We start from the raw sequence: 25100 nt of genomic DNA, 5'->3' as shown, positions 1-25100 counted from the left end.
CTAGGTGGCGCAGTGGTTAAAAATCCACCTGCCAATGCAGGGGACGCGGGTTCAAGCCCTGCTCCAGGAAGATCCCACGTGCCGCGGAGCAACTAAGCACCACAACTGTTGAGCCTGCGCTTTAGAGCCCGTGAGCCACAACTATTGAGCCCATATGCTGCAATTACTGAAGCCCACGTGCCTAGAGCCCGTGCTCCACAACAAGAGAAACCATGGCAATGAGGAGCCTGCGCACCACAACAAACAGTAACCCCTGCTTGCCGCAACTAGAGAAAGCCCATGTGCAGCAACAAAGACCCAACACAGCCAATAAATAAATTAATTAATTAAAAAAAATTTTTTTAAAGAGTAGTAAAAAATAAGTCAAAGAAGTGACATTGTAGGAGCTATTTAAGCTTACCCTGTGCAGTGAAAAGAAGGACACATTTCAGGTAAACATCACAAAATTGGCACTAAGATAAGCCCTGGTCACTCAGAGAAACTTCTGCTTCCCCAGCATCAGGCTGAGAGCTGAAGATGAGCATCATATTCATATAACCGTCTGACAGAGCTCCTGAGAGCATCTGTGTTGGGGTGAAGGCTGTGCACCTGACTCTGGCTGGCAAGGAGGCTGATGGAAGGGGAGTGACAGGTCCTTGAGGAAAAGCGCTTGGACAGAGCAGGGTTCAGGAGGGAAAAGCCTGGGCCCTGTCAGAGCACTGCCTGGCCAGAGGGAGGGTCCCCACAGCTTTTGCGGGGTGGGGGGGTTGTTGGGGATTAAGTGAAAAGGGATTCCTGTTGCTAAGCTTGGAAGATACTGGCTTACACAGAGTGAAACTGGTTTGTTTGCCCTCTGTAGTCCTCCTCAGAGGCTTTGAAATGCCAACATTTTATGAATTTCTAATCTGAGATGCAGTGTATTGCATCCAGCCCTTGCCACATCTGCTTTCCTAGAAGCTTCTCTTAAATTAAAATTCCATCAAATACCCTTTGGGAAGCCCTGCCGTGGCTTCTAGGAAGCAATTCTGTTAAGAGTTCAGGGGAAAAAGTAGATGTGTCTTCATGGCCTTTGAAACCCCAGAAGGAAAGACCACTCAAAGGGATGGGAGGCTCTTAAGGAGAAATATTGTGGTTACATTTTAGCTGGCGCCTGGGGTTTTTGTCTCAGTCCTTTATTTGCTCATTGTGTGATCTGGGGCTAGTTATTTAAGTATCTGAGTTTCAGTTTCTTCATCTGTAAAATGGGGAGAAAAATGCCTATTTATAGGGTTGTTGTAGAAATGAAAAGAACAAAGTATATAAAAGGTTTAGCATAGGACCCGGCATCATAGTCTGCATTCAATCAAAGGTACCTCTTAATATTATATTATTAATATAATAAAATTATTGCAGATAGTTCCCTGAAAACTAAAAAGGAGGTGTAATACCTCTGGGGACCAGTATAGATACATAGAGAATTCTTTAGGTAACTCAGAATATTTTTGAAGAATTTGAATGAAAGCTGGAGAGAGAAGTATGTTATACCAACAGAGACTTTAAGGAGCAGGGTCAAGAAAAGCTGAAACTCAAGAAGAACTAAGTCTTGCGAAAAAGGGCTATGATCAGCAAAAAGGACTTTATTTTTTGTACTTCTGTTTGGAACAAGAAGGAGAAGAAAACGCAGGCCCCATTGTTTGGACAGAGTAATGTTAATCAGAGGCAGAGAGGCAGCAAAAATTTACTCCAGTTCTATTATGCTTGCATCTCAAAAAGCATGATTGTTAGACTAGGGAGAGCCATACAGGCATCGATAAGAGGATTGAAGCCCTGATTTCCGTTCTCCTGGTCCACATGCACTGCACCCCGGAATACCAGTCAAATTGGCAGATGAGATTCAGGAAGCTGGTGTCAGTAATCTCTGAGGGAATGGGAGAGAGGTGTTGGCAGGCTGAAAGCACTCAAAAGTTTCAAGATGCAGAAAAGCATCTTGCACTCTAGACGAGTGAGCTTGGTGTCAACTCACAGGGAAAACTCTGGGCTAGATTATTCAGTGAGTAGGCTGTAAACACTCTCTAAGGAAAAACAGTGAGGCCTGAGGGTCAGCATGCATTCGCAGAGTCAGACCTGCCGAACCATCCTCACTGCCTTTTTAGAAACACTTAACCTATTTCTATTTGGTAGATAAAGGAAGTGCTGTAGACCTTGTATAGGTGGGCGTTAGCAAGACATTTTGAGAGTGTCTTCCGACATCCTTGTTGGCAAGAATGAGAAATGTGTACAGAGCATCCAAGAGAGTGAGGGGCTTAGTGAAGGGATAGTTGGGCTGATTATAGTTGGATGAGTGCACCCAAAGAGTGATGATGTCAGTCTTTCAGCTTGTCTGCCTGGCCCTGTCCTGTTCACTATTTAATCAAAGCCTGGGATGAGAACATAGATGGCGAGTTTATCAGTTTTTTCAGTGATGTGAAGTCAGGGGGGAATGCCAATAAAATGGGTGCCAGAGTCAGGTTTCAGAAATATCCGGACTGCTTGAAACCCTAGCTAGATAATGCAGATTCTGTTCTAAGCTCCAAGTCATCTAGAGTACATACAAATTGAGAGAGAAGAGGTCTAAGCTCAGTCCATGGGAGAAAGCCTGAGGGAGATGTTGTTGACAGAGGGAGTGTGGTATAAGTTGGTAGTATGATGAAGTTACAAAGAATAGACAATTTGATGACAGTTTTAATAGAAATAAAGTATCCCAAACAAGAAAACTCACAGTCCCTCTGTGATCTGTGCTGGCTAAACCATATGCTGTATTTATTTCCACACGTGATACTTCATTTCTGGACATGACACTCGGGCTTTGACAAGCTAGAGTGAATCCGAGGGAGAGTGACTTGGATGGATGGAAGAGTTCAGGACCTTATTTTAAGAATATAGTTGAGGGACTTTCCTGCTGGTGCAGTGGTTAAGAATCCGCCTGCCAGCGCAGGGGACATGGGTTCAAGCCCTGGTCCGGGAAGATCCCACATGCCTCGGAGCAGCTAAGCCCGTGCGCCACAACTACTGAGCCTGTGCTCTTGAGCCCGTGAGCCACGACCACTAAAGCCCGCGTGCCTGGAGCCTGTGCTCCGCAACAAAGAGAAGCCACCACAATGAGAAGCCAGCGCACAGCAATGAAGAGTAGCCCCTGCTCGCTGCAACTAGAAAAAGCCGGTGCAGCAACGAAGACCCAACACAGCTAAAAGGAAAATAAATAAATAAATAAATTTATTAAAAGAAAAAAAGAATATAGTTGAAAGTTGGGGCTACAAATACTGGAAAAGAGAAACTCTTGTTGGGCTGTGGGAGCAGCCTCGGGGATTTACAAGGCTGTCGTGGAGGATGGATTAAATGACTTCTGGGCGACTTGAGGACCAGTGGATGAGAATTGCAGGAAGGCTGATTGTGCTCATTGTGCAGGAAGGCGGCCCTGCCAGCACGTCTCTCAGCAGAACAAAGGCCTCAGGGGGTTTTGCTGGCCTGTAGTTGGGCCTTCCCAGAACACCAGTGGTTGACCAGGGCCCACAGTGGCTGCTGCCCCATCTCAGAAGTCCCCTCTCCCAAGTCCAGGGCCAGGACCTTTGCTCAGAATGGGGGACTGACTTGGCCAGAGGCAGTTGGATTCTGGGCCCAGGGTAAAGGCAAATAAGTCTCTCTTAAGCTATCAACATTCCTGCATGAGGAGCGGATAGACTTCTAGAGGCAGCCAGCTAACAGCTTGTTAATGCATTCTGGATACATTTTGAGCACTTACTGCATCCCAGGCACAGTTCGATGCTTTACCTGGGTCATCTCTTATTAATCCTTATAAGGAAAGGGTATTGTTATTCTTCCCATCAAGAGGATGGTGAAGCTTAGAGAGAGGCTAAATTATTTGCCCAAGGTCATATGGGACTCGAACCCCATACCTATGTTGTTACCCATTCTGCCTTCCAGAGCATCCTTCATCCCCTGGCCTCATTTCCCTAGCAGCCTCCAGTGGTTGTGGGCTGCCACGCCTCCCTGGGAGCCATTCTCCCTTCCAACCCCCAAGCTCTGCCTTCCCCTCTGCTAGGAACTCAGGGAGAAAACAGCCCAGCTGAAAAATTAGGCCACGCTGGCGAGCACACTACTTATTTTTTTATGACTAAGATTAAGCTGACAACCATGCAAAACATTGCAAACCTGTGTCGGCTGTAGATTTAATACCTCACCCAGCCCACACAAATAATTCATGCTTCTGCATCGATGTCCAGAAAAAACAAATAAGCAAAAAGCTGGGCTCCTGCGTGTGTGTGTGTGTGTGTGTGTGTGTGTGTGTGTGTGTGTGTGTGTGTGTGTGTGTGTGTGTGGAGCAGCCGTGTTTCCATTGAAGCAGCATGCCGGAAATACCCAAGCTCCAGGACTGCAGATCTAGCATTTTGCAATTTCTTTTTCTCTTAAAAGATTAAAGTACGTTTTCAAATGATTGAAGGTCGGTGGGAGGTGTAAATGTGGGCACTTGTCACATTAATTCTTCAGATGATTAAGTTCTTTTCCATTTCTTTAAAGCTGTTTGCACTTGGGTTTGATGTCCTCGTTCCGGGTGAGTGTGTTGTAGCAGTTACCAAGGTGACTTTAGCTGACTTTCAACAATTTATTTTTCCCTCCAGCTTGAGACGTCTCTAGCCCTGTGTGCTGTTGATTCTGCTCTCCCAGCCCCCTGCCCCCTACGCCTCGTTGCTGTTCATCAGCACTTTTGCCTGTGTCAGAGAGGCCCACCAGCTCTGAGGCCCCACCTGGCAGCCAGGCCTTTCGGGAACATTGTGGTGTGTCTCAGAGGTGGCACAGGGAAGTGATGGCGAGAGTCACACCCTGGCTCTTCCTCTTAAACTCACTCTGTGACTGTAGGCTTATCACCTCACTTCTCTGAGCTGTGGTTTCCTGACCTGTACAAGAAGGGTTAACCATAGAAGAATCTGCATGGTGTAGAGTGCCCGCTGCGAGGACTCAGCCAGCGAGTGACTCCATGGACTCCTTACTCTGGAGCCGAGTAAGGGCTCACCAAAGAGGGCTGCTGTCTTTCCTGAGTCTTGCTCTTGTCCGAGCCCCGAGGGTGGTGTTTGGTGTTGCCCTCCTCGGAAGGGAGGCATAGCAGCCAGGGTGTAAGGGGAAAAGAGCTGGTCAGAGGTCCTAGGCCCCCACGCTGGCCCAGCTCTGTGGCCTGCTCTCTTTTGTAAAGGAAAGAGGTAGATTAAACAACCTCAGCGTTTCCTTCCAGCTCTGAAATTCTGTGACCCTCTTGGCCAGCTTGTTAGTCATCTTGTGAAAGGGTTTGTCAAAGGAGGTGCAAAGGCAAAGGGCAGTTTCAGAATTGGCTTTGAGAAACTAGAGGAAGGGACTGCTTTGTGAAAGAGCAGTCACATCTGAGGGTGAATCCACCCAGCTGGTGGGAATGGTCCCCGTTACCTCGGGGGCTTTATAAACCACTGCCTCCGTGGGGCCCTGTGCTGTCTGACGTTACCCTCCATCCTGCCTGCTGACCTCACATCCTCCCTCTGGGGAGGTGCTCTGAGTGTTGGGGTGCCTTATGGGCCACAGGCTCAGCTCCCCAATGTGTAAGGAGGTTGGGCCCCCACTGGCTGTGCAACTGTCAAGCCCAGACATCCTGGGTGGCTACTGCCATTTGAATGATAAATAAATAAAGTTTCTCACCCCGTATTTTGTTGGACACTTGGGGAATTGTTCTGGGATTCACAGTCCAAACCAGCATCTGGCCTTTTGAATGGGATCAGTGGGTAACCCTCATTTCTAGCTGAGGCAGATTCGAGATGTCGTCGGTGGGGGCAGCTGAATTTGAAACAGCAAATCTTAGATTGCAAAGGAACCCTGCAGACCAGCTGTGGAGCAAGCTGTGGGTGGGAAGCTGAAGAGAAGGGAGGGTGAGGCAGCAGTGACAGTTTGCCATGGCTGGGGCCACAGCCAGGAGGAATCTGGTGCAGGGTTCCTGGGGCCAGCAGGGTGGTGGCCCGGTCCTGCTGCCCAGCCAGGCTCACTGATCTGACTCCTGAGAGCCTGGTTTCCACCCCTCGATGAGGCCTGTGTCATTTCCTGTTGGATGAAGGATGTGTATGTCACTGCAGCTGCTGGCCGTTAGCAAGAGTATGCACGCTCTGAGCCTGCTCTGATGTCAGCCTTTTCCGGGTCAGCTGGAAGGAAGCTCTTGAAGCCACGTCTCCTGGCACTCTAGCACCCCAGCCTTGGAGAACTTGGGGTGAGGCTCTAGGGCAAAGAAAGAAAGGCTCCCAGAAGCCCCTGCTGTATCTTAGGGAAGAATAAGCCACTGTGACATAAGCTTTTATACAGAGTGTTGGACAGAGATGAGGCTTCAGAACCAGACCTACCTGTGATCAGATCCCAGCTCCACAGCCGCCACTGTGCGACTTGATCGTAAAAGGGCCATAATAAGAGTGCCCACCTCACGGGGGCACCGTGAGCAGTAATTAGCAGAGGCGCCTCACGCAGCGGCTGGCCCTTGGCGAGCGCATAGTGAGTGAATGGTGTCATCGTCATCATCTGTCCCCATCCTTGTTACCCAGGAGCCCAGCCTGAGAGCCTCCTGTCCTGCTCCTCCCTGTGGTTTTCACCTTGTGCTGAACCTGTCCTTGTGCTTGCTTCACAGGAGCCGCAAAGACAGCCTGGAAAGCGACAGCTCCACAGCCATTATTCCCCATGAGCTGATTCGCACGCGGCAGCTCGAGAGTGTACATCTGAAATTCAATCAGGAGTCAGGAGCCCTCATTCCTCTCTGCCTAAGGTGAGCCCCACAGCATACAGCTAGGCCTCGAGGAGCCATGTAGCCTGTGCTTGCCTCTATACCGAGGCTGAGTCTGGGGCCCAGGGAGGGAGGAGAGCTAGTCAGGCTGCTCCATCTGGGGCCTGTGGGGGAGCCTTGGACCCTGAACCTGCCGGTAGCCCCCCACTGCGCTGGAGAGCTCTCCTTTGTCCAGAGACGTGTCCCCCAACCCTGCTCCCTAATGAAGGTTCAGTGACCTGGGGAGTCTTCAGATACCCTGCCATCCCACCAGCCCACAGTCAGGGGAGGCAGGGTCCCCAGCAGCACTGGGGAAGCAGGGCAGGGCTCTGGTGGGTGGGACTCTGTTTTCTCCTGCTTGTGCTTTTCCATGCAAAACACTCACTTCTCCAAACCCCATGGCCAGCACAACAGACTCCTTGAGGGACCCAGGAACCCAGCTGTGTCCCTCCTGCTGCTGTCCACAGTGCCAGAAACCCAGCCCTGTGGCCAGAATTCAGCTCTCTGCATGGGGATGCTGCACTGGCTGAACCTGTTGCAGCTGGTTTCCTGCACAGTCCTCAGGGGTTCCACCCTCACTTTGATAGCAGGAGAGGCAGCAAGGATCACTGTAAACTCAGACAACAGTGACAAGGAGGAAAGGGGTTGCACTGGTTTGGACCATCCCCGCTGTCCCTGGAGCCTGAGGAAGGACCTTGGTTGGTAACCAGCCTTGCCCAGTAGGGCAACAAGAGCAAGTGGTCAGAGTGATCAGGGGCTGGCTGGACCCCCACATCAGCCCCACCCCCGCCAGGACCCGAACCATTTCCTCCCAGCTCCCTCTCTGGCCCAGGCTCGGGGCCTTTAGACAGATTAAGGGTTCGTCTGAGGCAGCCTGAGAAAGCCAAGAGCAGGTTTTGCTTCCTTTGCTGACTGGCACCTCTGCCCCACTGGCTGCCCCTGCCTGCGCTTCCCCAGGTGTATTTCCAGACTGGGGATTAATAGTAACTTCTTGTGGCACTCTCAGAGTGACCCCACTTGGTGGCTTCAGCTTTTTTTTTTTTTGAAGATGTGGCCTTGGTAGTCATTTAAATCTCATGGGGGCGCCTGGAGCAGGTGGGAGATTGTGCCCCAGACACAGGATTGTGCTGTGAAGGCACCAGGCCATCATCCCAGGGTGTGGGAAATTCGTCTAGGTGCTTCTTCACCCCCACCCTCCAGACCAAGGTGGGGCACCATCCCCCTTTTAGCTTGGGGCCTAACCTTGGGCACATTACTACCTGGCCTCTCTGGCCTCAGTTTCATCACCAGGACACGAAAGAGGTTGACTCCCTTCCCCTTTCAGGCCCTTTGAACACTGTTCTGGTGTCTGCTAACCTTGAGCATCTTGGAAGGATGACAGTAGAGAACTCGTAAGAGACTTCTCTCGGGAGGTATTGAGACGAACGTGTTTGGTTCCAGTCCCTTGTTAGTGGGCAGGTGGTTGGTCAGGAGGGCATTTGCCAGACACCCCATCCCGGGGAGTGTAGCCCCCACAGTCCCCGAGCCTTGCCCAGGCCTGATCTCCCTGTCTCATGTTCCCACCCCCAGAGGCAGGCTCCTGCATGGACGGCACTTTACATATAAAAGTATCACAGGTGACATGGCCATCACCTTTGTCTCCACGGGAGTAGAAGGCGCCTTTGCCACTGAAGAGCACCCTTACGCAGCTCATGGACCCTGGTTACAAGTGAGAAGCCTCTTTTTCTTCTCCCTTCTTCTTTTCCATACGTTCTTCCTGTGCCCGCCCCTCCCTGTCCTCCCTTGGCAGCTCTTGGCGGCTCCCCTTCCTGAAGGGCTGGTGGTGAGATGTCATGTGGAGTGCGGTTCCTGTGCCTAGCCCGCCAGCTCCAGGAGCACTTCCTGGTCTCTCCCCCGTCCCCTGAGACAGGAATGATAGCTCTCCGGGCCCTAGTCGTTGATAATACTGTTTGCTATGGAAATTCATGTTTGAGGAATGTGAGACTTTCTGCACACTGGGTAAAACAAGGACTAGGACGCGGCGGGGGGGCCGGGGGGGGCGGTGTTTAAGCATGGGAGGAAGTATGGAAGCCACTCTCTCGTGCTATATGGAAAGCCCACCAAAATTCCTAGAAGGTGGGCATGTGGACCCGGACTGGGCACTGGGCCGAGTTGCGCAGGCCTCCGCAGACAGAGCCTCTCCCCTCTCCTCATCTAATGGTTCTCCTGTTCTTCCTGATGGGCACCCAGGTTCTCTGTGCAGAAACCTGCTGGCTTTTGCAGAATACTTTGTCCCTCCTTTGGTCTTCTGGCTAGAGCACAGCTTCACGTCATTGCCAAGCTGGTGCTGGGGCCTGAGAGCCACAGGCTTCCTTCCAGCCCCCACCCTGCCCAGGGCTCTAATGGGTCCTCGGCCTGGTCCAGCCCACTCCCAGATGTATTAGAGGAACAACACCCTTTTTTGTGTGTTTGTCGGGCCATGGGAGGAGGAGTACTCTCTCAGGAAGGGAATCTGACCCTAATCTAAAAGGTGACTCTGCCTTGTTTGTGGAGTTTGGTGGGGGGTGGGTAGGGGTGGATTGCAGTAGAGGGGAAGAGAAGTTTGCTGGTTCTGTGGGTTTAGCCTGGCCTGGGGGGTCTGTGAAGTGTGTATAGCATTAATGTAGGGCTGTTTTTAGTCTTTGTGTGTCTGTGTCTCCTCCTCAGGCCAGCTCCTCCTTCCCCCTGCCCACCAAAATACTAACCCTTAATTAAAACAAACGGCAAACAAAGGACAGCAACCACACTCCCCAGACTAAGCCGAGGTAGAAATGGAAGCTGGTGCTTTAGGGATATTGTGTTCCATAAATTATCTTGCCTTTTTCCACTGTTGTTATTACATTGTTTCATAACAAAATTACTTTGAACCATAAAGTTATAAATACATTTTAAAAGTCCCACTTGGTAACATTAGATTTCTGTCCATGTGGTGTTGGTGGTTACTGTAGCAAAAGCTCTGAAGTGTAACATTTGAAATGAGCCTAGCACACGTGGGAAGGGCCTCCCCCCACGCCCAGCGTGTCCCAGGCCCGGGGCTGCCTCCAGGGAGAGCAGGGAGGGGGTGGGTCTCCTGCCTGGGCAGAGCTGAGAAGGAGTGAGGAGGGAGGGACCACGGGTCATCATTCCTAGCAGGTGACAGTGTGTTCACAGGTCTCAGCAGAAGTGTCCTCAGGTAGCACGTGTGTGTATTGAAGGTTAAGCACATTTTCTTGGGAAAGTAGGAACTAGAGTCTCCTCAAACTGAAGAAGAAATTCCACCCAGTTGCCTTTCACATGCTCAACTCTGAACCTGTCCTTGGAGCCCTGCCATCCCTCTTGGAACATCCTCCTGCCGGGTCGGGGGGCGGGAGTGGTGTCAGCATCTCCAGTTCTCAGCAGCCTGGGGACCTGGGCCTCCAGAGGACTCGGCAGATGTCATTTTGCCCCCCGGTGCCCCCCCAGAGGTCTGGACCCAACCCTGATTCCCAAGCTCCCTGTCCTGCGGCTGCTGTTTCCTTCCAGCTCTGCTGCCCCTCGCCTCCCTGGCAGCCCCTCAGTGAGCTTGAGCACTCGCCCCGCTGACTCCCAGCACATGGTCCCCTCCCAGGCGCTGTTGCCCTGGGAACGGGAGCGGTGGGAACCAGCCGCTGGCCTCGGCATGTTTCAATAAAGTTGCTGTGCTGGGAGCTGCTTAATCAAAGGCCTGTGTTATGGGCTCATTAGTGTGGTCACCACAGGGGCCAGCTCACAGGGGCGCTCCCGGGAAGGCTGGCTGGGGCCCCCTCCCCCAGCACGCACCCTAACTCACCAGGGGGTTTCTCAGGCCCTTTCCACGGAGCCCTGGGAAACCCTCCCTGCCTGCCCCCAGCCCAGCCGGTCCTCTACTGTGGAGCCAACACGCACACCAGCCCTCCTCCCCTCCCTGCCCCCAAAGCAGTCAGCACTTTCTGCATCTGACTGCCAGCCCGCCTTCCTCTTTAGGGTCTTGCCACTGTGGTCACAGGCAGCTCCCTAGCTTGTGGGAACCTGGGCGTGTAATTACTTGTGGGCCTCTGAGTCTCCCTCTGAGGCTGCCTGTCTCCCCGGGAGTCTGAGGACCTCCTGGAGGCCTGGGGTCAGGCTCATAGTCACCAGTGAGGGCCCTCCACTGGGCCAGGAAGGACCCCAGGCTCCTCTGGAGGAAGACCCCAGCAGAGACGCCTGCCCTCACCTCCTACAGGAGTCTCTTACTCACGCTTCCAGGATCCAGGGTGTCTCCCTGGCCCCTGTGTGCCCAGGCCTGTTGGCGGCAGAGCAACAGGAAGGAACTGAATACAGCAGCCCCAGGACTGAAGAGACCCAGACTTCTGTTCTCTTGGCTGCTGCTTGAACACTCCCTGTTGGTCCCAGATGAGTTGGGAGGGGCTAGGATGACTTTCCTGCATCAGCCTTCAACAGCCTTGGAAGCCCTCACTCCCGGCCTTGGCACCTTGTTCTGGCCTCCAGCCCAGGCCTGTTATCTCTTGGGGAAGTGGCATGGCAGAGACACCCCACATGGGAGAAGAGTGACAAAGGAGAGCCTGAGAGAAAAAGGCAGAAAGTGAGGGAATCTGGGCCCTTTCTGGAGCTGGTGGAGTGGCCCCAGACAGGCCTCCACACCCATCTGCTCCTGGGACTGCACCCACCCTCCAGGCTCCCCGCTCCCCCATCTCTCCAGCCCCATGAACATCAAGGCCCCAGCACACAGAAAGCAGGGCTGCCTGCAACCCCAAGCACAGTGGACACTCCCTGCTTCCTGGAGGAGCTGGAGAGGCAGGAATCCTGCAATTCCTTAGGCTCTTCAATTTCTGGAGGTTGACACCGGACTCCTCCGTTTGCCCTACAGTTTGCTGTTTTTATCTTTGCTGAGATGGTAAAGGCTGTCTGCCAACTCCAGGGTTGTACAGGAGGGTCTTCAGACCAGGAGGAGGCCTGCCAGCATCCTCTCCTGCACACCTTCCCCCAGCATTCCTCATCCCAGTGGCTTTAACAAGCCTCTCTCCCTTGAGTCTGTCAACACTGGGCTGTTAGAGCGGGAGCCCGGCCCAGAGCTGAGTCGTTCATCCGTCCCCAGCCAAGGTTGATCTGAAGGGGGAGAAGTCGGCCCCAGAGGTCACACAGGGGTCACATCACCAAATATGAGAATATTTTTTTAAGTCCTGCAATGCTTTCTCAGCTGTGTGGTGTCTGACAGCTCACCCAGGTGGCTCCCTGTTCCCAGCCATTCCCTACCAGCCCTGATGGGAGGCCCGGGGCTTGGGAGAAGACACCCAACAGCTGTTCAAGTGGGCTTCGCTTCTCCAGGCCAGATTTAGGCAATCACTTCTGGGCTCTCCTCCTAGCCTGGCGGCTGATTCACCACTGTCCTCTGTACAAGCCCGTGCCTTCTCCTGTCCCCATATACCCATTTGGATATTGTGTGGAAGACACTTGGCGATCCCTGGCCCAGGCCCTGGGTAGCTCCTCTTCTGTACCTGTGCTGTTTCTCCTTCCACTGATGAACCTGGCCATGACCTGGTCTCCCTGGAGACCTTTGCTCAGGCTGTCATGAGGACCTCATTGTTCAGGGTACAGCCGTTAGGGTTTAAATCTCAGCACTGTGCTGGGGAAGTACAGCAGCCTCCCTTTCAGGAGAGGACTGTGATGGCCTGCTGTGCGCTTGCCAGCAGACAGCCAGAGCAGGAGGAGTCTGAGCCTGCTCCTGGCCACCTCAGCCAACTCCTCACCACCCACCAAGAACAGGAAATGAACGTGGCCTCACTGTGCTGCCACTGCAGCAGGACCTGCCACACACACCTCTGCCCCTGAGCCTGAGGGGCGAGGGTCCTCCGAGCTGTTTTCTCAATTTTGTCTGGCCTGTTGGGGTCGGGGGATGCACACTGGACTGCTTCCTTGTCCCTGCCTCCTCTGCTGCCATCGTGGGTGCCAGAGCAGCTCCTTGGCAGGCCCTCCCCTGTAAACAACACATTTCCTTCCCTGAGAGAAGGAAAGGGAGGGAAAAAGAGAGCCAAACTTGTTGGGAAGCAAGAACAGCATGTCAACACGAAGAGCAAACAAGGCCCCAGACAAAGTGTGGATTGTCATACCAAGGGGAAGGAGTGGGCATCGTCAGTGCTGTTCGCAGACTCCGAAATAGCCTTGACCGCAGACATTTCAATCAGATCTGCAGCAGCTGGGCCCCTGCCTGCCCCATAGCCGGGCCTGCCCAGGGCAGCCACTGATGAAAGATCACTTTTCAGGTTCCTTCTGGAACTTGCTGGGGCCTGGGGAATTGGGAGATTGTTGACAATCCTCCCTCTTCACCAGCCAGCCTGTCCTAAGGCACTGGGTGTGAGCACCTTGGAGTAAGCCGCTGGCCTGTGTTCCAAGCCCCCTCCCTGACCAAAGGTGGAGGTTGGGAGTTGGGGGCAGGGAGCCGCTGCTCCCTTCACAGCTCCACCAGTTAGAGCTGGTGGTAGAGCTGCAGCTACTAACTCATCTCTATTGGTGAAACCTGTGCCCAAACCCACTTCCCCTGTGAGTATATTTCCCCAGCACTCCCCCAACCATGATCTCCTGGGGGGAGGGGGGTGCCTTTTAAAAGTGCATATGCCTTGACCTTGCCTGAGCTATTCAGATTCAGAAGGCGTGGATTCAGAAGGTCTGGATGGGCCCTAGTATCGCCCAGTGTTTTCAAAATCCTCCCAGGGGAGTTTGCTGCTCGGATTGCTTGGGGGGCTTTCCCCTCTCACGAGAGTCTTCTCCCTCCAAGGGCTGTTTGTGCACAAACAGAAGCATTTTATGCCCAGCTCTTGGTGAGTGCTGTCATCCCTGAGTGCTATTTTCATTATTGTTGTTGTTGTTATTATTATTATTATTATTTCTCCAGCTGTTTTCTGGACTAGTGTAACTGTTGCCTTATATACATATTTCCCAAGCTGACCTGCAAGTTTGCCCTGCTGTCCCCACTTGGAAACCATACTGGGGCATGGTTTGCCTTCCTTTCCAGTTGGCCAACCTGGTTTTGAGCAGCTGCATGTCTGTCATGCCCAGGGTTCCAGCCCTCTTGATCTGAGCAGGTGGCCAGGAGATGTATCGCTGGTTTTCCAGGCCATTGTTTGAAGCCAAAGTCACCTCCACCTCCCCTATCAGAGGAGAGAGAGGAGTCAGCTCTGAGTATATGAGGCTTCTAGAATGGGGGTACCTTCTCCAGACAGGAAAAGAGCATCTTCTACCACCATGAGGTCAGATCACTGTTCTTCTAAAGTCCAGACTTGTCTCCTCTTGACACCCGCTCACCTGCACAGTGGGAATGATGGTTACCTCCCTTTCAGGACTGCCCTAAAGATTCAGTGAAATGGTACAGGTCAAGCACTTGGCCCTGTGCCTGGCACACGGAGGAGGCACTGCTTCTACTGTTGGGGGTATTATCATTACTGCTGTCATTATCATAACTCTTCCTGTTATTATTTGTGGCAGAGCCAGGCAGCTCCATGGGGACCCAGGGAGTTTCAAGAGCCCCAAGCCCCAGAATTGCACAGGCTTTTCCCACAGTTGCATCACAACGGCGAGTCTGTTCCTCGTGAGAGCTCCCAGGAGCTGCTGCATCATAGCTGTCTATCTCCAGTGTCCTGTTGATAAGATCTGTTAACATTCTCAGCTCCAGGTCTGAAATATACAAAGAACAGGGCCTGTTTGTTCAATCCAAGCTTCTAAGGTTTAACTCCCAAAGGAAATTAAATTAGGTGCCTGGAGCTATGACAGTCATTCATGTTTCTTTGCAGGGAATGTCACCCTTAATATCATGTAGATCTCATGTATAATTTTCCCCATTTAATTCTTTTAAAATGTGAAGTTTCCAGCAGGAACCAGCAAGTCACCAAAAGTGAAAATTGAGGAGTGACTAGGGCTTGTCTCCTTTTTTGGTGTTACCATCCCCTCCCCCAGCTGAGTACAAAATGAGTCCACACACAGATCGTACACACTTGGTAGTTGGTCTACCAAAAGCCACCATAACTCACCCTCTCTCACCACCAATTCCAGACCTTTGTCAGAGGAACTGGCTTAGGACTGAACTCGGTGCTGGTGGGTTTACCATTTCTACAGCTCTTTGGAGTCTCCGCATGGTCACCATTCCTGTGAACCCTCCCCCAATCCCATCTCACCCCCAGCACTAGTTACAGTCCCAGGCCTGTTTACCTCTCTGGCAGAAATGTCCTCCCTCCAAAGTATTTGTGGGTTAGAAATCAGTTCAGCCTGGCCCGGACTGGAGCCATTGTAATATAATTGGGTTTTAGGTATGCTTGTGTTTGTGCTAGCATTTGCAGAGATGGCAGCAAGCCCCGGAAATGCCAAAAATGTGAATGTGACTTTTGTGCTACTCAAGCAGACTGGTGATAACTGGTAGAGAGATTCTGGGCTTTGGGAGGCAGGTAACCCTGGGATGAGAGCAGGAGGAGCAAGGGCTCCAGCTGTGGGAGGAGGATCCGGGTGGGAGTGGGAAGGAGTCACAGTAGTCTGTGAGAGGAGCCAGCCAGTCCCACCTTGGGGAACCAGGAGGAAGGTGGGAGGGGCCACCTCAGGTGGGCCTTTCCCCAGATCGGCTTTGCCTGTCTGAACCTTGTCTTTGTCTCCATTTGGAGCCTGAGCTCCTCAAATGGAAACTTTGGTGAGGAGATGTGGGCCAGTGGTTGGAGCTGTTTCGTCCCTGCCTGTGGGCTTGCGGCCTTAGAAGGAGATGACCTTTGGCTCCCTATCAGCCATGAGAAGGTGCTTGTCCAGGTGGGGAATGGACTGCCTTCATGCCTGTGTCCCTGAGGCTCCACCCAGGACCAGGCCTAGCAGAAGCACCCTTGGAATTGAATAGATTGATGGGCAGATGAGTGGAAGAATCAGTAAATGAGTAAATGCCGTGAGGGTACGACTTCAGGATTTGGAAGCTGTGCTTTGGGCACTAACTTTAGAGTCCAGACGAGACCAGGACGTGATGTTGTCTCGGCTGCTCACAAGCCATGTGACATCGGGCAAATCACATAACCTTTCTGTGTCTCAGTTTCCTCATCTGGAGGGAGAGAAGCTATAGGAGCGGTTAGCACAGGGTCTGCTGTGGTGGTGTTTTCCCTGCTCACTGGCGGTAGTTTTATCATTCCTTGCTTACACCTCCACCCCATCAACTTCCTTCCTGTGAGACACCCAATGATCCTGCTTGCTCGCCTTCCTTTCTCCACCATTTCACTTTATCTCACAAGCTGACTGTATTCCAGATGTTGAAACTTATGTTCTTATCAGAGTGGACAACTCCCAGGGAAAACCTGATGGGTATTTTCTCAAGTCCTGGATCCTCCTCCTTGTCATAGGGGACTTTTCCCCACAGGAACCCCTCACTTTGGTCTTCACCTCATTGTTTCTCTTCCTCTGTCCCCCCACCCCTACTCCGGACATTCAGAGGCTGCCTGAGAAGGCAAAACAGAGGGGGGGAGAGCCACAGCCTGGGGGGACAGAAGGGTCCGCTGCAGAGGCCAGGAGGCCCCGTGGACCCGCACGGGGAGGAGAGGGGTAGAGGAAGGGGTCAGGTTGGGAAGAGGAAAGACATCCCCAGACTGAGCCCAGTGTGGGGCCACCCTGAGCAGAGGAGCCAGTTGAGAAGACGGCCCACCAGGCTGAAGAAGCTCTTGGTACCCTTGAACATTCCTGTTGGCTGTGAAAACTGCTTTAGGGGGTGAAGGTGGTGCTTGTGCCCACTACATAGTGGGACCAGGCTGTCCTCGACATCAAAGCCATAAGGCACCAAGCTAGAGCAGCAAACTGGGCTAGCTGGGAGGTGCCCTGGAGAAGAGGTTTCTTAAAGGAAAGCTTGGAGAACTCAGTGGCTGAATGGGGCCAGCAGGGGAGGGGTTTGGGAGCTTCTGGCCTGAAAGGAAGTGGGTGCCACGGATGGAAATGGGAGTTGAGGAGTCCCTTTCCCTTCTGTAAAATGAGAGAGGTTGGTGCACAGTCTCCAAATTCTGCAGCTCACACATTCTTGGACGTACCTTATGGGGCATTTCCAGATTCCAGACAAGGCTTGTATTCCAAATCCAAACAGATTCCTTTTGTCCTCCCAAGTGAACCTGGTTGGGCAAGGAGGATGTCAGAATTGCTCTTCTCTGCCCCTCGGCTCTTCTGTTTCCCCTCTACTATACTGAAACATGCAAGAAGCCCAAACTGCCAAAGTAGGGGGTCTTCCCTACCCATTCTCACGTCCCTTCTGGGCCCAGCATTACCACCTCTCCAGACGTCCTTGCTCCACCTTGCTCCCCATTGTCCTCTGACGTCCTTCCCTCTCTGCCCCGGTCTCTCTGATACTGTAGGCAGGTGGTGGGAGGTGGGAGCCGGGTGGGGATGACAGCTGGGGACAGGCCTCAAGCACCTCCTTCCGTCCCTAGAACACATCACAGTGGGCTCATAGTTCCTCCATGGCCTGAAGAAAGGTCCATAGCTTGGCAATTAGCAAAAAGATCATATATTTTTAAAAAATAATAAAAGCCTGTCTTGTGCCTTCTTCCCAGATTCTATTGACTGAAGAGTTTGTAGAGAAAATGTTGGAGGACTTAGAAGATTTGACTTCTCCAGAGGAAGTAAGCTGTTCGATTTTCTCTGACAGCAGGTTCCAGTCTCCAGGAGCCTCTATGTGTGTGTGTCTGTCTGTCTGTCAGTCTGTCTCTGACGTGTGGAGAGAGGCTGGAAAGGAGACCCTGGAGATGTTAAATGGCTTTATTTCTCTTCCCTGAACCAGCCCCTACCCCACCCCCAACCCTTGTAAGAACACCCAGAAAATTGTCTGAATTGCCAGCTCCTGAGAACCTCGTTGAAGAGGCAGCCAGGGCCTTCAGCCTAGTACAGAGTTCTCCTCAGCCCCTGCTGTTCCCTGGCAGGTTCTGAACAGAAAGCCCATGCCTGATGCCAGAGAACATTCCATGGGGGAGTTCTGGTGGGCAGCGAGGGACTCCTGCTCTTGCCTCAGGCCACCCAGGAGCCACTCTCCTTCCTCCCTTCTCTGGCCATAAGCTCTCCCCTCTTCACCCACCTCTTCCAGCCCTAGCTGAGCTGACAGGCCAGGTGGGAGCTCGTGCTTTCCCTGGCTGTTCCACTGGGGTACAGGAATGGAGCCCATAATCCTCTTTGTTTTTCTTCCTTGTTCCCGGCATCCTCATTTGTGGGGACTTACCTCATCCTGGAAAGTCCCTTCCCCGCCCCCGGCCTCCTGCCAAGCAGCACCCCAGCAGGTCGGGCCTTTGTGGCCTCCGTGCCCTGCCCCACAGGTTAGTGGGCCATTAGCAAGCTGGCCGTCCTCCTGCTCTTCTGGGCCCTCCCCGGCCAGGGGCAGAGACGGACCCTTTCTTTGCCCTTTCTGCTGGGAAGTGTGTTGGGGGTGAGCTGCTTCTACCTCCCAGGGGCCAGGCTTCCAAGCCAGAGGGAGGCCAGGCAGGAGCCAGCTTTCAGCCTGCGCTGGAGCTTCCAGGTGCCAGGGCTTCCAGGGCCGAGTCAGTCAGGACACGGAGGCTTCCAACGGACGTCCACAGGGCGGAGGACAGTGCACAGGGCAGGACTGGTCCGCCCAGGTCCCCATGTGGACAGGAACTCCTCAGAGCCTGAGGTCACCCCCAGCGGGATAGTGTCTCCTCTCTTCTCTGGGATGTGGCTTGATAAATTAACTCATTTATACATTCAGAAGTCACCAAATACCCAGTCTGTGCCGGCCAGTCAACCCCCACAAGTCACCGGTCCCTGAGGCCCGGCTCCCATTCAGTCAGACCAGAGCCAGCTGCCCAGAAGCGCTTCCGGAGAGGCCATGTCGCACAGGGATGGCACCGTGCCAGACTGCTGCTTTCAGTTCGGGTGCTGAGGGGGTGGAAGGGGGTAGTCCAGGCAGGAGGGGCAGGAGCCAGGAGGAGCTGAGGAAAGTAGGTCACTAAAAATGACGTTTTTTTCCTTTCCTGTCCAGAGGCTGTCCCCACACCCTGCCTACTCTCCACTTTGGTCCCAGCTTGGACAGTGCCCCATCAGAGGGGGGGAGAGGGAGCTAGCCAGGAAGTGTCAGGCCCGTCCACTTCCAGCACCAGCTCTAGGCGGGCTGAGGGCCCTGCTCGTCCCTGCTTCCCAGCCCGGCCCGTCGTCTTGCCTGGCCCCGGGGCAGCGGGAGTCATGAAAGGCAGACCCTGCTCCTAAATCAGGGGGCATCTGTGAGCACCAGCTGTGTGCCAGACCCCATGCAGGGTCCTAGCATACAGAGGGAATAAGATATGTCAGCCTCTTCCCCTACCCCCACCTGAAGCTCGAGGAAACAAAACTGTAGGCAAATCAGTGATTCCGGGGAGTCAGGTAGGAGACCTTGGGCTCTCCTTGGCCACTGCTGGCACCTCTCTCAGTCTGGTAACCCTGGGAAGCAGGTGGGAATGAAGAAGGGGGAGCAAGATGGGGGTTTACTCCACTGGAGAATGCACCAGGCCCAAGAAATCACCTTAAGCCACACTAGCCCTGCTGCTCCACACCCACCGAGGCTGAGCCAGGGCTCCTTCCTTTGGGACCCTTTGGCAAAGGCTACAGAGGGCAGGTTCCAGCGTTCTTCCCCACCAGCCTTGGAAAGAAGCCACGGCAGGGACAGGACCGCAGAGTTCCAGACCTCAAGCCACTTCCCTGTAGCATCTGCACCCTCCCCTGCCCCCCATCCTCTAGCCCCTGGGCCTCAGGGAACAGATTCCTTACATGCTTGTGGCCGGAGGCAGAACCAAGGAAGTGAGCTGGAGGGAGGTCAGCACAGTCAAGAAAGAGTTAGGAAACAAGCCTCCTCCAACCCCAGTTAATTATTGGCAGGGCAAGGGGAAAGGAGGGGTCAGCGAACTCCAGCAGCTTGACCCCAGCCACCCACCTGGGTCTAGCATTTGTGACTGAAGCCAGGCAACCAGTGGCCCGTCTTGCCCCCAGCACCCGGGGGACAGGGCCTGGGTGAGGGTCCTGGCGTCTCTCTCGGCAGCGTGGGAAGAAGGCAGTGGGTTCTGCTAACTGTGTATCCTCTGGCTCTGTGCTTGTTGCCCCCTCTACAGTTCAAACTTCCCAAAGAGTACAGCTGGCCCGAGAAGAAGCTCCAGGTCTCCATCCTACCCGATGCGGTCTTTGACGGTCCGCTGCACTAGCCTGGGCTGGGCAGCCCAGCGGCTTCCCGGTGACTCCGGTGTAACAGCTGCGTAAACGAGATTCCTGCAAAGAAAAGGACAAGCGTGAGGATGACCGCGCGGCCACCACGCCCGCAGCCCGCTGGGAGGCCACGCACAGGCCACAGGCCCCCACCTCAGCTGCAGCTCAGGGGCCTCCCTCCCGCAGCTGGCCGAGCCACGTGACCAGGCCCTGGCCCCGGTGGGCCGCAGTCGGGCAAATGCCCACCTTCCCCTACTGCCGCCGCCACGGGTTCCCGTTTGAGACTTTCCTCTGGGCCTCTGATGTGCCCCTGGGTGGAGACAGGCCTCCTTCTCACCTACCCTCTACCACACAGCCCACAGGAGGGAGGCGGAGTGGCCACACCTGCACTGCCCAGCTCAGCTCTGGGAAGCCTTTGGTAGTCAAGCTCCTCTGGCTACAGGACAATTCCTTCTATTGTGTTTGGTTTGCTTCCTCCTTATTTTATTTTGTGGAAACCGGATGGTATCTTATGGCTCTTCCAAGATGTCCAGAAGCCGTGTATATAATGTTTTTAAACAGAACTTTATTTCCAGATGAACTTTCTCATTCTCTCAGACAAGGGCCTGGGGCTGTCTACCCTGAGCTGCCACCAGAGAAAGTACCGGCGTTCGCCTGCCAGTCCAGGGCCCCAGAGGAGCCAGCTTCGCAGAGGGGCTTTTCTTCCCAGCTGGGCCTGGTAGAGCCAAGACATACCCCCATGCAGCCTTGAGCCCAGTTTAGCTGGGGCCAGGAAGGGCTGCTGCTGGTTCCCAGGTGGACTGGGCCCCCACAAAGTTCAAGGATCATCAGGGTCTCTGAGACTTGGTGACCCCAGCCTCATCTTCCAGGCGTTTTCCTCCCAACCAGGCGTGCCTAAGAGAGGGTGAAGCCCCGCACTTCACAGACCATCCTCACCTGCCACTCAGGGCCCGGGTCTCCAGCTCTCTGCCACACCCACCCCATTTCTTCATCCCCTGGGCCTCCCAGCCTCCAGGCTGCAGGACTCTGGCTTATTAAAAACAGAAGAATCAACCTCTCAACAAGTCTTTCACTTTGGTTTTGCAAACACTGCACTCTCCTGCCTTGCCGTCCTCCCTGCATCCATTCATTTCTCATCCTTCTTTCTCTACCCTTTGTCCTGTCTCCTTTCCTGCATCCTGGCCTCTTGTGGTCCTTGGTCCTTCACCCCAGTACTGCTGATCTCATGGTCTTCCTATCTCATAACCAACCTATCTCTGGCCTATGGTTTTGGGGTTCTTCTTGGGTTGTCTCCCACTTTTGACCTGGAATCAACAAGCCCCTTTCATGCCCTCTTACCCCCAACTCCAGGGATGGCTATTATGAGATCATCCTTCACGCTTTCCAAAACAAAGTCCTTTCGTCTGTCAGGGACCACACAGGACCATGCCCTGCCCCTGTCTGCAACTGCCACACACATGGGCACCACCAGGAGTGCCAAGGAGACCCATGGGTTGCAGGACGCCTCTGATGAGCAGTCCAGCCGAAGAGCTGCCTCCAGGGGCCGTGAGGGGAGTAGCCAGGCTATTGGACTTCAAAGGGGCCACCAGGGTCTGGTTCCTTCTCTTCACACACCCTCATGGCTACTTGGTTAACTCCATCAAACTCAGAGCTTCAAGGTGGATCAGCCTGGCATTCGGGAGAGACACACCCCCTTACATATACACACAAACAGTGAAGATGGAAGCTCCTCTGGACCTGTGCCTTCTGCTCTGAGGAATTTTCCAGAAGGACATTTCCTGGCCTTCACCCACCACAGCATCTCTGCCTTTAAAGCTCCTGTCTTCAGACATTTCGTGGCCAAAGAGGTTCCATTGGCTTGCCTCCTTTCTTGCCATTCCTGACCTGCTTCTCCACAGATTCTTTCTTTCTGGGAACCTGCCTCTACCTGCTTGGTTTGGCTTGTGGGGAGGGTATTTTCTGAGCTAAGTTTTGTTGTCAGTGTGAGAGGCAGAAGGGAAGCAGGTGAGCTCTGAGACAATGAGCCTGTGGAGCCTGTGGCCCCTTCCTGCCCCATCAGTATGGGGAACCTCCAAGGTTTGGCTGGGACCAGCCTGCAACTCCTTTCCCTATAGTGCATTGGCTCTGGGAGAGTGGCAGAACATTCACCATCTCTGCCCAGACCTCCTTTCCCTTGTGCAGTGGTGCCTTCCAAAGGTTTCTCAGTGAGGGGCCCTCCATTGAGCTCCTGGCTGGTGAGAGGGGACCCTCACTGGGGATGAAGCGAGGCTGACCATGGGGCATGCCCACCACAGCACTTGGTATATGGTGGGCGCTCACTAGATGCACCCCTTCTTTCCCTCCCTGTAGCTCTTTGGGAGCCCTGACCTCATAGTAAGTTGGGGAGGCAAAAAGCCTCCCTCCCTGAATCTGCCTCTTCCACAGACTTCCTTGAAGCTTGCCCTGTCCTACCCCATCCCTCCAGGTCCCCGTGGCCGAAGCTTCTGGGAGGAAGGGACTCCCCATGCTGTTTGCCAGCTATACAAGGCAAATGCCCGCGGTTCCTCGGGTCCAACGTGGGCTGTAGGAGGACCACAGACCCGGCTGCCATTCTGTGGGGGTGGAGAGGCTCAGGCAAGGTCTCAGGTCTGGCTGGGGAGCCGGCGCCTCTTCTTGCCCTTCTCTTCCAAAGGCGAAGGCATCAGGGCAGGGACTGGGAAGCCTTGGGGAGAGTCTAAAGGGCTAGCATGTGTCAAAAAATAAACACAGGGTCTTGGAACTGGGTTTTGAGATTGAGTTGAGAGCAGGGGAAAAACCTGAAGATCGGCCCCTATGGGGCAGACCAGGAGAAAATTCCCTTGACTGTATTTTTTTATTTGGTTGTCTTTCCTCTCTGGCTTCCAGGTCCCTGTGCCAGGTGAGGTACCTGGGTCCCTGTTGTAAGTCAGGAGCCCTGTAGAAAGAGCCCTCCTTTTGTACAAGTATCTGAATGCTGCAATGAGCAGACTTTTTGTAAAATTTTATATTAGTTTCTAATGTCAGTGGTGACTCGGTTCCTGGGGGCTGCAGCCAGCCTGGGACTTTTGTAAGAATTTTTGGGTGACTCACTTAGATGTCGTTTCCTTCTTACCCCCTCTTCCTCTGTGTAATCTAAGTGCATTAAACATATTTGCAGAAGTGCCTGGGTCTTGTGCTCCTTTCTGGCTGCCTGGAGTAGGGGAGTGGAAAGCTAGGGCCCCTGGCAGAGGGAGCGGGTTGGACTCAGCCACTTAAAAGAAGCCAGGATGTGGAAAGGCCCTGAAAACTGATGTTCAGAGTGGAGGGGGCGCCAAGGAAGCAGGATCACACAGCCGGTGACTCTTCAGTCGTGCAGAAATGACTTCTCAGGGGCAGGCTGTCTTTCACTGGTCTTGAATTCCTCTAAGGTTAAGGGGGTAGGAGATGGAACACAGTCTGGGGAGATGAGTGGGTGGGTAAAGACCCTCTCTTCTGCTTCATTCTCCTGCCCTCCTCTCACCAAAAAAAACCCTTTTCCCTTGGGAAGGCGGGCCTTCCTTGGGTGCAGTGTGGAGTCCTTATGCCCCTTTCAGCGACGGTAAGAGTCAGCACTCCCCTCACCAGGCACCTAAATTCAACCTCCTAAGCCAGGGCCTCGGGGCAGGATGGAGGGGCAGCCTCAGCACCAGCGCACGGGGTGGCACAGAGGCCAGCCTGCCCTTCCTGTTAAACTCTCTGGGCCTGGGCTAGGTGAGGAGGCAGGTGGATCTTCCTGGGCTGGATCGCCCAGCTCCTGTCTCTCCAGGGCCTGATGTGGCAAAGCAGAGCCTAGTGCTAGAGGGGGAGAAGGCCACAGCCTGGGGCCTTAGAGGCAGGCAGGAGGGGTCTGCACCCAGACAGGATCCAGGAACCTGCAGGACTGCTCTGGGCCCTCACACACTCTTTCCCTTCCTTTTCGGCCTGTTTGTCTGTCCTGGGGAGTAGCAGGGCCCTTTTCTTCTGGTGCTCAGGCTGGAGCTGCGGCACTCAGGGGGTTCTGCAGAGGTCCTGGGGGCACCACAGGAGGGTGGGGGCAGAGGGAGTCAGCTCCTATTAAGGTCTCTTAGCTCCCCTCCCTGTCCTCTACGAGATGCAGCTGTTTCTGTGGGACCTGCCACCAGGGGAGGTCACTCCTCCTTCCTCTGTGACCTCCTGCTGAACTGTGGCTGCCAGCCACACACACACACCCAACCCCCACCCCTAGGCAGTGGGGCAGGTCCTGTCTGGGGCCCTCTGTCCCTCTGGCAGTCCAGCAAGGGAGCTGGGAGGGTCTGGAGCCAGGCTGGCTACCCCAGGGTGGCCCAGGCCACACCCCTTCCCCTTTCTCCTGGGAGATTGGGGGCGGGTTGCTTATCTAATCCTCCTCATCTGACTAGCCTGGAAGGACCCAGGGTCAGGGTGAAGTTCTTGCCCCAAAGCAAACAGAATAGTGAGATTCTGTGCTTAGGTGGTTCTGGGATTGGAGTAGGCTGGGGTTGTTTCTGGAAAGAAAAGGGGTCCTGCGCCTAGAGCAGAGACTCTATCCCTAGATTTAGGGAGGAGAGAAATCTTTCATGTGATCTTCAGTGTCTCCTCCAAAAGCCTGTGCATTCCTCCAGGTGTCTGCTCTGCCCTGTTTGGGGGATCAGGGACCCTAGGGAGGGGGACCCACAGGCTCCAAGGTTATGGGGCTGGGAAGCCTGAGATATTTGCCGAACTGGCCTGACCAGAAGGAGAATGCAAGCTGGAAATGAGTGACTCAACCCAGCCTGCCAGACTCTGAGGTGGGGAGGCCAGCATGGGGTGAGGGGAGTGATTAGCTGGGCAGAAGGGAGAGGAGTGTCCCAAGATTGCAGGGCAGGGCAGGATGTGGCCTGGGAGGGGTGGCCATCTCGGGCCCCTTCCATGGGGGTATGGTGGGACTAACCAGCCCCTCCTTCTCAGTGCAGGAAGTCTTTGGGAGAGAGCAAAGGGCAGGATGCGGGAAGGGCAAGAAGACTGCTGGTGGGTGACCGTGGTTGTGTGAGCACAGCTTTCTGAGGAACTTGAGGGGCAAGGGAGACTTTGAGGGGGTTGTGATGCGAGCAGTGACCTTATTGGGGTCAGAGAACGAAGAGAAGCGATGCTGTTCCTTTGTTTTTCCAATTTCACCCAGTGCTACTCTGTACTCCATCTCAGTACTGAA

At 53.9% G+C, this 25100-nt stretch overlaps 1 protein-coding gene and 1 long non-coding RNA gene across 4 annotated transcripts in view; one reads left to right on the top strand and one right to left on the bottom strand.

Moving 5' to 3' along the window:
* Window positions 1-23069, top strand: part of SUFU (SUFU negative regulator of hedgehog signaling) — a 106310-nt gene extending 83241 nt beyond the window's left edge. For both annotated transcript variants that reach the window (XM_057736113.1, XM_057736112.1), the window contains exons 9-12: window positions 6623-6757; window positions 8324-8462; window positions 17296-17364; window positions 19831-23069. In XM_057736113.1, coding sequence (XP_057592096.1) covers window positions 6623-6757; window positions 8324-8462; window positions 17296-17364; window positions 19831-19920 — 433 coding nt within the window. In that variant the 3' untranslated portion in view covers window positions 19921-23069. The remainder of the gene's footprint in view (window positions 1-6622; window positions 6758-8323; window positions 8463-17295; window positions 17365-19830) is intronic.
* LOC130853782 (uncharacterized) lies at window positions 14350-19544 on the bottom strand. 2 transcript variants are annotated; one of them, XR_009053879.1, is made up of 4 exons: window positions 19493-19533; window positions 17011-17168; window positions 16780-16857; window positions 14350-14416 (listed from the first exon to the last, which is right to left on the bottom strand). It is a non-coding gene; the product is annotated as an uncharacterized LOC130853782 (long non-coding RNA). The 2 variants fall into 2 exon arrangements; XR_009053878.1 differs by lacking the exon at window positions 17011-17168 and having other exon boundaries at window positions 19493-19544.
* Window positions 23070-25100: the final 2031 nt, after the last annotated feature.

Source organism: Hippopotamus amphibius, chromosome 5 (assembly GCF_030028045.1).
Source record: "Hippopotamus amphibius kiboko isolate mHipAmp2 chromosome 5, mHipAmp2.hap2, whole genome shotgun sequence".
Taxonomy (NCBI): Eukaryota; Metazoa; Chordata; class Mammalia; order Artiodactyla; family Hippopotamidae; genus Hippopotamus; species Hippopotamus amphibius.
Note: the sequence above shows the minus strand (reverse complement) of the source record. Positions and strands in the feature narration are given on the sequence as shown.